This window comes from Heteronotia binoei, chromosome 5 (genome assembly GCF_032191835.1).
Source record: "Heteronotia binoei isolate CCM8104 ecotype False Entrance Well chromosome 5, APGP_CSIRO_Hbin_v1, whole genome shotgun sequence".
NCBI lineage: Eukaryota > Metazoa > Chordata > Lepidosauria > Squamata > Gekkonidae > Heteronotia > Heteronotia binoei.
Genome location: NC_083227.1, coordinates 2,397,285 through 2,410,497, shown reverse-complemented (window position 1 = coordinate 2,410,497; position 13,213 = coordinate 2,397,285). Strand labels below are relative to the sequence as shown.

Genomic DNA, 13,213 nt, shown 5'->3' with positions numbered 1-13,213 from the left:
GGGCCATGCTGGAGTGGCTCTTTCCTCCTCCCCGAACTCCACTCGCCCCAAATCCACCCCCAAATCTCCAGGAATTTCCCAGTGTGGAGTTTGCAACCCTGTCTGAGGAGGAGGAATACTGTACTGGAGGAAGGTGGGAACGGTCTCCTCCCTGCATAGCAGTATAGGTCCCTCCCCCCCCATTGCAAGGAGGGGAATGCTTTCTTCTCATTTCATTTAGTCAGGAAGATGGGTTTCTACCAATGTGGCTACGTGAATTCGTGTCACTGTGACCTTGAGTCTAGACTACTGCAAAGCGCTCTACATGGAGCTGCCCTTGACGTCAGCTCTGAAACTCCAGTTAGTTCAGAAAGCGGCAGCCTGGTTACCATCTGGCTCTAGGTGGAATATTCATGTAACTCTTATTCTGCAGATACTTCTTGGGTTCACAAGTTCCTGGGCTCAGTTCAAGCTGCTGTTTATCAGCTGAGAAGCCTGGAATGTCCTTGGACCCCCACCCCATGACTGCAGGATCCCCTCTCCTACTAAACCCCCACCATCACGATAGATTTTGTCATCTGAGCGGTGCCTTCTGAAGGGGCCACCCTGCAAAAGGCCACTCTGAGGAGGCTCAGAGGGTCACAGATGGAGCTCCAGGAAAGAGGTCGTTCTAAAGTTTATTAAACGGTTCTTCCAATAAAAGGGAGCCCAGGTTAAGGAGCAAGAGGAAATCTGGAAACTACAGATTGACAAAGCACTGATCCATTTTGCACACCCGCTCTCAGCCCCTCTTTAGGAATGACCTGGTTGGATTTGGAGCCCTTAGCGACTCCAGAGAGAGGAGGGCAGGAATCTGAGCCGCAGCCTGGCCCAAAGAAAGGAAAAGAGGAATTGAGCCACAGACGCAGACCCTGCTTCAGGTGAGATGGTTGAGAAACCCGCATGAAGGCTGAAGACAAAGAGCCCTTTGCCCAAAGAGAAGGCCCCAAAGCAGCCCCACATCCGTGCCTTCCAGCTGGTGGGAAGAAGGCCACCCCATTTCTGCAGCTGTTTGCAGAGGGTTGCCAACCTCCAGGTAGTTCCTGGAGATCCCCTGGAAGGACCAGTGATATCCACAGTACAGCAACCAGCCCCCCTGCAGGAAATGGCTGCTTTAGAGGGTCACCTTGATATCATTCAGTCCTGCTGAAGTGGCTCTGCCCTCCTCCCCAAACTCCACTCACCCCAGGATCCACCCCCCAAAGACCCAGGAATATCCGAGTGTGGAGTTGGCACCCCTGTCTGGGGAGGAAGGAGGGGACAGTCTCACACACACACTCCCTCACAGGAGGACTCCCTGCCCACACGTGGTAACAGAGAAACACGGAACAAGCCAGCTTGGGGGAACAGTGCTGGGTGGGAGAAGTCCTTTCTCGGCCCATCTTCACCCCCTGCGTTTTGCTTCCTCCATGGGAAGAGAGGGCCTTTGGCGACAGGAAATGCCTTTCCACATGTCGCATCCAGGGCAAGAAGGGTTAACTGAGGAGCCCTGTCAGGAAAGAGGGAAGAGAATCCTCAGAAGCAAAATGTATTCCCAGAGAGGAAAGCGGAATCTTCTGACCTCACCTGAGCCCCACAAACCCGCCCACAATACAGAGAGGAAGGAAGGGAGCGAAGGGTGGAAAATTGATGTGGGGAAGGAGGGAGGGAGGAGTGGAAAGAAAGCAACTTTAACTTTAAATGCCTTCTCCAAGCCACTGGCTGGCTGGCTTGGTTTGGGAAACTGATTGAAAGAGAAACATTTCTTCTCCACGCTGGCCAATGGGGGGGGGGACTTGGAGAGCCACACAATATGTGCGAAAGAGCCACAGTTTGGATCACAGCAGTCCCACCCTTCTGGGTCACCACAAATCATGGACCTGGAGCAGATTCCACTTGGAGGAAGGAGTTCTGGACTCTCCAGTCCTATCATGGCCACTGACATTGTCCGGCTCTTTCTATCTTTACTGGTCTGCTACTCTTCCTACTGCAGGGGGTTTTCTGACTATTGTCCTCTGCCCACAGTCTCGGTAGGAGGTTAAAGTGGGGGGGGGGGGCTGAAAAGGAGCAGAGAGACTCTTACCTGTGGGGGGCGGCAGGGGAGTCACTGTAAGAGAAAGATCTGCTTTACTGATTTGTCATATTTATACCCCACCTTTCCTGTGGGGCCAAAATGGCTCACAGCAAGAATTAAAACATGATGCATTCAAGATCAAGATCACATCACATCTGCTGCCCTCCAGATGCCAGCTGTTCGTCTCCCCTCCCGAGCCTGGCAAAGAAGAAGGCCTGGCTGTGCCTTCTACAAATCTCCAGCCAGGGAGCCCACTCCACAGCGGGGGAGCCAGCAGGGAGAAGGCCCTGCAGTCTGTGAACATGAATGCCCTCCAGAGTCAGGCAACTAAGGGTCCATCTAGTTCAGCCTCCTGTCTCACACAAGGGCCACTCAGTTCCTCTGGAGGGTCGAACAGGGCAGAGAGGCTGAGGCCTTCCCCTGAGAGGAACACCAAAAGAACCCTGCTGGGTCAGACCAGAGAGGGTCCCTCTAGTCCAGCTCCTGCCTCACACAGGGGCTTCAAAGGACCACCAGACTGGGGAGAGAGATCCTGACTGCCGGCATTGGACATCAGAAGTCTGCTGCCTCTGGAGATGGAGGTTCTTTTGAGCCACTGTGGCTGGTGGTCTCACCCTCTGTTCAAAAGCCATCTGTGCTCACAAGACATCGCTATGTCCAGTGGCAGAGAATTCCACAGTTTAACTGCTCATTTGCTGAAGCTTTTCCTTTGGGTCCCCTCATTTCTCCCTCTCAAGTCAGGCCAATGATGGGCAGATCCCAGAGCAGAAGGGGGAGATAGTGGCCCACCCCCCACCCTCCCTCCAGCCCCTCACCTTTCCTGCTCTTCAGGTACAGATAAAGCCCCACGGCCACAAAGACAAGCCCCAGGACGGCCCCCACGGCCCCCGTCCACACCTTGCTCTTGGCAGAGTCCGACGTCTGTGGCTCTGTGGGAAGAGAAGGAGGGACCCCCTGTGAGAAGGCGGATCAGGGCCAGATTCGGCCTTTCAGCCCTCAGATTTCACAGGGAGAATCAGGCCCCTTTTTAAAAACACACACAGGGGGAAAGAGTGAGAAGGAATCCAACCCAGCCTGGGAGGGGGTGGGGGGAGCTGCCACGGAAACAACATTCCCTTGGAGCTTCAACCCCACCCCACTTTCTGAAAACTTTCGGCAGCCAATAGGAGAGTTATTGGTGGGCACCCTGACACCGCTATGGGGTCCCTGTGCTTCCCCCTAATAGCCACTGGTGGACCTCTGCTCCATATGTTTATCCAATCCCCTCTTGAAGCTGTCTGTGCTTGTAGCCACCACCACTTCCTGCAACACTGAATTCCGTGGGTTAATGACTCTTTGGTTGAAGAAGTACTTCCTTTGATCTGTTCCAAATCTCATTAATTTCATTGGGACTCCACTAGTTCTTGTACTGTGAGAAAGAGGGGAAGGATCTTTTTCTACTTTCTGTGTCTCCTTAATAACATTCTCAACCTTTATCATGTCACTCCTCAGTCGACTTTTCTGCAAGCTAAAGAGCCCTGACCTCTTTAACCTTTCCTCATGGGGAAGGTGTTTCATCCCCTTACTCATTTTGCTTGCCCTATTCTGCACTTTTCCCAATGCTGTTTTCTTCTGAGGTTCTCTGGCTCCTTCATGGAAGAGGGGAGTCCTTGAGAAGTGGGGGAGTCGCTTGACACAAGTCCTTGGAACTCCCTTCAAGGGAGAGCGGAGAAGAGGGGAGCCCTTGATTCTCTTACCCCACTGCACGGAGATGGGTTCCTTCACACTTTTGTGCTCCACCTGGCAGGCGTAGACGTCTCCCCGCTGAGGCACCGTCTCCAGCATCACCTGGTACTGGTAGGTCCAGTCTGCGTTCTGGATCTCATCATCATATCCCACCCCCTGTGTCTGCTCCTGCCCGTTCTTCAGCCACTTGATGTCAATCCCGGGGGGATAATATCCTGCCGCGGTGCAGATCAGGAGGGTGTGGTGGGCCAGGGGGTCTCCCTTAGTGGGGGAGATCTTCACCAGGGGCTCAACTGGAAGTGAGGGGGAAAGAGGGGACAATTTCAGAGATGATGGAGAACCAGAAAAGCACAAACAGATGGAGGAGGATTGTCTTTCTTAGAGAGCCAGTTTAAGAACATAAGAGAAGCCATGTTGGATCAGGCCAATGGCCCATCCAGTCCAACACTCTGTGTCACACAGTGGCCAAAATTTTATTTTTTATACACACACGCACACACACACTGTGGCTAATAGCCACTGATAGACCTCTGCTCCATATTTTTATCTAAACCCCTCTTGAAGGTGGCCATGCTTGTGGCCGCCACCACCTCCTGTGGCAGTGAATTCCACATGTTAATCACCCTTTGGGTGAAGAAGTACTTCCTTTTATCCGTTTTAACCTGTCTGCTCAGCAATTTCATCGAATGCCCACGAGTTCTTGTCCTCTTGTGGATCAAAAACTGGCTGAGTAATAGGAGGTAGAGAGTGAGTATAAATGGGCAGTCTTTGCAGTGGAGGACGGTAAGCAGTGGGTGCCGCAGGGCTCGGTACTGGGTCCCATGCTCTTTAACTTGTTCATAAATGATTTAGAGTTGGGAGTGAGCAGTGAAGTGGCCAAGTTTGCGGATGACACTAAATTGTTGAGGATTGTGAGAAACTCCAAAGGGATCTGTTGAGGCTGGGTGAGTGGGCGTCAACGTGGCAGATGCGGTTCAATGTGGCCAAGTGCAAAGTAATGCACATTGGGGCCAGGAATCCCAGCTACAAATACAAGTTGATGGGGTGTGAACTGGCAGAGACTGACCAAGAGAAAGATCTTGGGGTCGTGGTAGATAACTCACTGAAAATGTCAAGACAGTGTGCGTTTGCAATAAAAGAGGCCAACGCCATGCTGGGAATTATTAGGAAGGGAATTAAAAACAAATCAGCCAGTATCATAATGCCCCTGTATAAATCGATGGTGCGGTCTCATTTGGAGTACTGTGTGCAGTTCTGGTCGCCGCACCTCAAAAAGGATATTATAGCATTGGAAAAAGTCCAGAAAAGGGCAACTAGAATGATTAAAGGGCTGGAACACTTTCCCTATGAAGAAAGGTTGAAACGCTTGGGACTCTTTAGCTTGGAGAAACGTCGACTGCGGGGTGACATGATAGAGGTTTACAAGATAATGCATGGGATGGAGAAAGTAGAGAAAGAGGTACTTTTCTCCCTTTCTCACAATACAAGGACTCGTGGGCATTCGATGAAATTGCTGAGCAGACAGGTTAAAACAGATAAAAGGAAGTACTTCTTCACCCAAAGGGTGATTGACATGTGGAATTCACTGCCACAGGAGGTGGTGGCGGCCACAAGCATGGCCACCTTCAAGAGGGGTTTAGATAAAAATATGGAGAAGAGGTCCATCAGTGGCTATTAGCCATAGTGTGTGTGTGTGTATAAATTTTGGCCACTGTGTGACACAGAGTGTTGGACTGGAGGGGCCACTGGCCTGATCCAACATGGCTTCTCTTATGTTCTTATGTATTGTTAGAAAGGGAGAAAAGTACTTCTTTCTCTACTTTCTCCATCCCATGCATACGTTGTTCCATGTTATCCCGTGCAGTTGTTCAAAATCACTCTGCCATCTGCTGAACCCTAAATCTGCACCTTTCATCTCCCAGCCACAGACAGAAAATATCCTCTGATCTGGATGTTGCTGGTACCGGGGACTCCAGACCAAGGGCCTAATGACATTGCCTGGGCTACTGATGGATCACTGCGACCATAATGTGTCCATAACAAATGTGGACAAGATCTTGGGACCTGTGAAGGCCACTGCTTGTACTTTGGATCCTTGCCCATCTTGGCTCATAAAGTCAGGTAAGGACCATACCCTTGACATCAGCTGTCAGTCAGCCGCTAACTCAGGGAGCTTTCCCTCAGCCACCCGAAGAGAAAGTTGTTTGGCAGCTGCTTAAAACAACAACAACAACATCCTGATAGACAAATGATGCCGCCAATTCTTGCCCAGACTCACTGCCACAGGAGGTGGTGGCGGCTGCAAGCATAGCCAGCTTCAAGAGGGGAATGGATCAACATATGGAGCAGAGGTCCATCAGTGGCTATTAGCCACTGCATATTATTGGAACTCTCAGTCTGGGGCAGTGATGCTCTGTATTCTGGGTGCTTGTGGGGGGGGGGGGCACAGTGGGAGGGCTTCTGGTGTCTTGGCCCCACTGATGGACCTCCTGATGGCACCTGGGTTTTTGGCCACTGTGTGACACAAGAGTGTTGGACTGGATGGACCACTGGCCCGATCCAACATGGCTTCTCTGATGTTCTTATATCCAGGGATTGGGTGGAAGGTCTCGGTTGTCGCACCCCAAAGCCCTTCATCCCTTTCTGTGGGCCCACCATTCCCGCTCCCATGGAAAGTGCCCACTTGGCTCAGACCAGCACGGCCTTCTGTGGGTGCCAACCTGCAAGTGGGCACAATCAACAGCTGCTGCCTCCGGCCGCTCCCCGTCCCTCCTCTGGGCTCACCTGTCCTGCCCAGCACCTGGGCTTCCCGGGCGGCACCGTAGTTGTGGCCGCAGAAGCGCTCCTGGGCGGCCCGGTAGTAGCGCAGGGTCTGTGGGTCGCGGTTCCAGCCCCGGGCCTCGGGCTCGGTCAGCGGGGAGAGGGCCTGGAAGTACCCCTGGCGGCTATCGAAGCGCAGCACCTCCTGCCGGTCCCAGAAGTGGCGGAAGAGGAACCAGACCTCGCCCCTTGGGGCTGCCCCGTCGGGCAGAAAGTGGCACTCGTACTTCTCCTGCATAAGGAAATGGGCGGCTGCCCCGGGAGGGAGGCAAAACAGGGCGAGGGGGCGCAGTGAGCCCCCCTGGTTGGAGCGGTGCCCCCTCAAGACCCCCCACAGCCAAAGCCCCCCTCCCTTCCTGGCCGCACCCCTCAGCTTAGAAATTGGACCCCAGGAGAGAGGGAGGGACCTTGGGCAGGGGGGAGAAGAGGGGTCCGGGCCCTTCCCGCAATCTGAAGGGGCGACAGGGTGCCTCACTCATGGAGGAAACCCTCTCAAAGAGTAGGGGAAGGAAGGGAGAAGAGAAGAGAAGAGAAGAGAAGAGAAGAGAAGAGAAGAGAAGAGAAGAGAAGAGAAGAGAAGGACCCCCGCCCTGAGTGTGCCCTCTGTTGGCCCCTCTCTATTCAGGAGTGTTGCCAATCCCCAGCCACAATTATGAAAATATAAAGTTTATCAAACAGTTTAAGCAAAAGTGCAAAAAAATCACCCGGAAACCCAATGTCCTCTCAATTCATAGTAGAAGTTCATCGTCTTTACGGTGGAGATCCGGGAAAGAAGTTGGCAAAGCCGTGAATGGAGAGTCCGATGCTCCAGAGAACGCAACAGGGAGGTGTGTGTTGCCCTGTTCCACCGAAGGCTTTCACAAGCTGCAAAAAAACATTCACAATTTCACAAGAGGCACGAAGCTCCAACATTCAGACGGCCATTTGTACCTTGTGCCTCTTGTAAAATCGTGAGTGTTTTTTGAAGCTCGTATTGAAAGCAATCTCTGGAGCATCGGACTCCCCATTCACGGCTTCGCCAACTCCTTTCCCGGATCTCCACTGTAAAGACTATGAACTTCTGTTATAAATTGAAAGGACTGGGTTTCCGGGTGATTTTTTTGCACTTCTGCTTGAATTGTTTGATAAACTTTATATTTTCATCCTTGAGGCTGATTTTTCGTGGATGCCTTAAGGCTTGTTTTCTCTTTTCCTTTCAACGTTACTCTTTGTGTTGCTAAATCCCCAGGAAGGGCCTGGAGATCTCCCGTAATGACAAGGGACTTCAAAACCAACAAGATCAGTTTCCCCTTTCCATAGTGTCACCCCCCCTTGACCCCCCTCCCCTTCCCCGGCCATCCCTCTCCCCCAAACCCTAGGAATTGACCAAGAAGAAGAAGAATTGCAGATTTATAACCCGCCCTTCTCTCTGAATCAGAGACTCTGAGCAGCTTACAATCTCCTATGTCTTCTCCCCCTACAACAGACACCCTGTGAGGTGGGTGGGGCTGAGAGGGCTCTCACAGCAGCTGCCATTTCAAGGACAGCTCCTACAAGAGCTCTGGCTGACACAAGGCCATTCCAGCAGCTGCAAGTGGAGGAGTGGGGAATCCAACCCGGTTCTCCCAGATAAGAGAGCTCTGGCTGACCCAAGGCCATTCCAGCAGCTGCAAGTGGAGGAGTGGGGAATCCAACCCGGTTCTCCCAGATAAGAGAGCTCTGGCTGACCCAAGGCCATTCCAGCAGCTGCAAGTGGAGGAGTGGGGAATCCAACCCGGTTCTCCCAGATAAGAGAGCTACGGCTGACCCAAGGCCATTCCAGCAGCTGCAAGTGGAGGAGTGGGGAATCAAACCCGGTTCTCCCAGAGAAGAGAGCTCTGGCTGACCCAAGGCCATTCCAGCAGCTGCAAGTGGAGGAGTGGGGAATCAAACCCGGTTCTCCCAGATAAGAGAGCTCTGGCTGACCCAAGGCCATTCCAGCTGCTGCAGATGGAGGAGTGGGGAATCCAACCCGGTTCTCCCAGATAAGAGAGCTCTGGCTGACCCAAGGCCATTCCAGCAGCTGCAAGTGGAGGAGTGGGGAATCCAACCCGGTTCTCCCAGATAAGAGAGCTCTGGCTGACCCAAGGCCATTCCAGCAGCTGCAAGTGGAGGAGTGGGGAATCCAACCCGGTTCTCCCAGATAAGAGAGCTCTGGCTGACCCAAGGCCATTCCAGCAGCTGCAAGTGGAGGAGTGGGGAATCCAACCCGGTTCTCCCAGATAAGAGAGGTCTGGCTGACCCACGGCCATTCCAGCAGCTGCAAGTGGAGGAGTGGGGAATCAAACCCGGTTCTCCCAGAGAAGAGAGCTCTGGCTGACCCAAGGCCATTCCAGCAGCTGCAAGTGGAGGAGTGGGGAATCAAACCCGGTTCTCCCAGATAAGAGAGCTCTGGCTGACCCAAGGCCATTCCAGCTGCTGCAGATGGAGGAGTGGGGAATCCAACCCGGTTCTCCCAGATAAGAGAGCTCTGGCTGACCCAAGGCCATTCCAGCATCTGCAAGTGGAGGAGTGGGGAATCGAACCCGGTTCTCCCAGACAAAAGAGCTATGGCTGACCCAAGGCCATTCCAGCAGCTGCAAGTGCAGGAGTGGGGAATCGAACCCGGTTCTCCCAGATAAGAGAGCTCTGGCTGACCCAAGGCCATTCCAGCAGCTGCAAGTGGAGGAGTGGGGAATCCAACCCGGTTCTCCCAGAGAAGAGAGCTCTGGCTGACCCAAGGCCATTCCAGCAGCTGCAAGTGGAGGAGTGGGGAATCAAACCCGGTTCTCCCAGAGAAGAGAGCTCTGGCTGACCCAAGGCCATTCCAGCTGCTGCAGATGGAGGAGTGGGGAATCCAACCCGGTTCTCCCAGATAAGAGAGCTCTGGCTGACCCAAGGCCATTCCAGCAGCTGCAAGTGGAGGAGTGGGGAATCCAACCCGGTTCTCCCAGATAAGAGAGCTCTGGCTGACCCAAGGCCATTCCAGCTGCTGCAAATGGAGGAGTGGGGAATCCAACCCGGTTCTCCCAGAGAAGAGAGCTCTGGCTGACCCAAGGCCATTCCAGCAGCTGCAAGTGGAGGAGTGGGGAATCCAACCCGGTTCTCCCAGATAAGAGAGCTCTGGCTGACCCAAGGCCATTCCAGCAGCTGCAAGTGGAGGAGTGGGGAATCCAACCCGGTTCTCCCAGATAAGAGAGCTCTGGCTGACCCAAGGCCATTCCAGCAGCTGCAAGTGGAGGAGTGGGGAATCCAACCCGGTTCTCCCAGATAAGAGAGCTATGGCTGACCCAAGGCCATTCCAGCAGCTGGAAGTGGAGGAGTGGGGAATCCAACCCGGTTCTCCCAAAGAAGAGAGCTCTGGCTGACCCAAGGCCATTCCAGCAGCTGGAAGTGGAGGAGTGGGGAAGAAGAATTGCAGATTTATACCCCGCCCTTCTCTCTGAATCAGAGACTCAGCGGCTTACAATCTCCCATATCTTCTTCCCCCACAACAGACACCCTGTGAGGTGGGTGGGGCTGAGAGGGCTCTCACAGCAGCTGCTCTTTCAAGGACAACTCCTGTGAGAATTGTGGCTGACCCAAGGCCATTCCAGCAGCTGCAAGTGGAGGAAGAGTGGGGAAGCCAGGACTGCCCACCGCTCTGTTCACCGCCCTTACTCACACACACAGGAACCCCCGTGAAGCCAAAAGATGCAACAGGGATGGATCAGCGGGGGGGAGGGCCACTGTCACTGATGGGGAGGTTGATACAGGAACTGAAATTAGAAGATGGGGTCGAAAGAAGTGTTGATGAATGGGGAAGACCGAGTCTCTGTTTAACCCCGGGCGACGGCTTGAAGCCCAGCCTTGGGATTCCTCCCTCAGGAAGGGTCTTGTCAGCCAGCTCGGAAGAAGCTCAGAGGAGAGGACCTTTCCTCCTGGGGACAACTTTATCGCCAGCATCACATCTCAGACTTTGTCCTGATAAGACAGTTATCATAGAATCCTAGAGTTGGAAGGGACCTCCTGAGTCATCTAGTCCAACCCCCTGCACAATGCAGGAAACTCAAACACCTCCCCCTAAATTCACAGGATAGAATCCTAGAATCATAGAGTTGGAAGGGACCTCCAGGGTCATCTAGTCCAACCCCCTGCTCAATGCAGGAAACTCACAAACACCTCCCCCTAAATTGACAGGATAGAATCCTAGAATCACAGTTTTGGACAGGACCTCCAGGGTCATCTAGTCCAACCTCCTGCACAATGCAGGAAACTCACAAACACCTCCCCCTAAATTCACAGGATAGAATCCTAGAATCACAGAGTTGGAAGGGACCTCCAGGGTCATCTAGTCCATCCGCCTGCACAATGCAGGAAACTCACAAATACCTTTGGAAAGCAATGGCAAACCACCCCGTAAAAAGTCTGCCGTGAAAACGTTGCAAAAGTAACGGTCACCCTGGAGTCAAAAATGCTTGCACAGGGGACTACCTTTACCTTTTTAAATTCACAGGATCCTCATTGCTGTCAGATGGCCATCTAGCCTCTGTTGAAAACCCTCCAAGGAAGGAGAGCCCACCACCTCCCGAGGAGGAAGCCTGTTCCACTGAGGAACAGCTCTAACTGTCAGGAATCCTAGAGTTGGAAGGACCTCCAGGGTCATCTAGTCCAACCCCCTGCACAACACAGAAAACTCACAAGCACCTCCTCCTAAATTCACAGGATCTTCATTGCTGTCAGATGGCCATCTAGCCTCTGTTGAAAACCCTCCAAGGAAGGAGAGCCCACCACCTCCCAAGGAGGAAGCCTGTTCCACTGAAGAACCGCTCTAACTGTCAGGAATTATAGAGTTGGAAGGGACCTCCAGGGTCATCTAGTCCAACCCCCTGCACAACGCAGGAAACTCACAAGCACCTCCTCCTAAATTCACAGGATCTTCATTGCTGTCAGATGGCCATCTAGCCTCTGTTGAAAACCCTCCAAGGAAGGAGAGCCCACCACCTCCCAAGGAGGAAGCCTGTTCCACTGAGGAACAGCTCTAACTGTCAGGAATGCTAGAGTTGGAAGGGACCTCCAGGGTCATCTAGTCCAACCCCCTGCACAACGCAGGAAACTCACAAGCACCTCCTCCTAAATTCACAGGATCTTCATTGCTGTCAGATGGCCATCTAGCCTCTGTTGAAAACCCTCCAAGGAAGGAGAGCCCACCACCTCCCAAGGAGGAAGCCTGTTCCACTGAAGAACTGCTCTGTCAGGAATTATAGAGTTGGAAGGGACCTCCAGGGTCATCTAGTCCAACTCCCTCACAATGCAGGAAACTCACAAACACCTCCCCCTAAATTCACAGGATCTTCATTGCTGTCAGATGGCCATCTAGCCTCTGTTTAAAAACCTCCAAGGAAGGAGAGCCCACCACCTCCCGAGGAGGAAGCCTGTCCCACTGACGAATCGCTCTCACGGTCAGGAAGTTCTTCCTAATGTTGAGCCGGAAACTCTTTTGATTTAATTTCAACCCATTGGTTCTGGTCCTACCTTCTGGGGCCACAGAAAACAATTCCACACCATCCTCTGTAGGGCAGCCCTTCAAGGACTTGAAGATGGTGATTCTATCACCTCTCAGCCGCCTCCTCTCCAGGCTCCTGGGCGAGGTGACCTGCCTAAAAAGTACCCAGCCGGGAAATGCGGGGGGGGGGAGTCCAAATCCCCTCCCCATCTCAGAGAAAAGGTGCTCCCTCCCTGGAACTCCCCTTACCGGGTGCCTTGAGCCTCCTCTCTGTTTGGGAAGTCCACGCCAGCCCCACCAGCATCTCTAGCAGGATCAGTCCGGGGCCCATGGCTACTGCTGCCCCACAGAACCCCCCCCCCCCCCCCCTGATCCTCGAGTGGAAGAAACTTTGCCTGTTCGCTGCAGGGGAGCGACTTTCCCCTCTAAAGTTCTGGGGAGTTGGGTGTCCAGACGCAGAGGAACGCCAGTGAGAATTCAATCAGGGGTAGCGTCATCAGTATCCGGGTAGAACACCAGCCGTTGCTCTCTTTGCACAAGATAGAAGAAATCTAGGTGGGCGGCTGCGTTGGTCTGAAGCAGTGGAGCAAAGCAGGAGTCCGGGAACACCTTGAAGACCAGCGAAGTTTTATTCGGAGTGGAAGCTTTCGTGTGCCTGCAGGCTTCTTCAGACGAGGGGAGAGGGTACGGTGAGCTGAAACACATGTAGTTGGTGGGTTAACGGCGTAAACTGATACAAAGGATCAGATGGTAATAAATTGGAAGACCATTTGGTCTGGATAGCAATAAATGGTAATAAAGGTTGCCTGTTAATTGCTGTTGCTGAAAGTCTAGGTCAGGGGTGTCAAACATGCAGTTTGGGGGCCGTATCAGGCCCCCAAGCAACTGGCTGTCATCTCCTTCCTTCTCCTCCTCTCTTGCTTCTAAAGCACCTCTCTTTCAATCACACAGCAGAGTTACCGACCCAAGCCTCTCTTCTGTCTATTGGCTGAGGCTCCTCCCTAGGGGAGGAAGGAGAGCTTGCCTTGCCAGTCTCTTTCAATCACACACCAGAGCTACTGAGCCAAGCCTCTCTTCCTTCTGTTGGCTGAGGCTCCTCCCTAGGGGAGGAAGGC

At 53.1% G+C, this 13,213-nt stretch overlaps 1 protein-coding gene across 1 annotated transcript; it reads right to left on the bottom strand.

The window, feature by feature from the left end:
• Positions 1–1,493: 1,493 nt before the first annotated feature.
• Positions 1,494–12,429, bottom strand: LOC132571385 (H-2 class II histocompatibility antigen, E-S beta chain-like). The gene is made up of 5 exons (XM_060238181.1): positions 12,348–12,429; positions 6,581–6,868; positions 3,808–4,089; positions 2,887–3,000; positions 1,494–1,507 (listed from the first exon to the last, which is right to left on the bottom strand). Exons 1-5 carry the CDS (start codon positions 12,427–12,429, stop codon positions 1,494–1,496), a joined length of 780 nt encoding a protein of 259 aa, XP_060094164.1.
• Between the last annotated feature and the right edge of the window lie 784 nt (positions 12,430–13,213).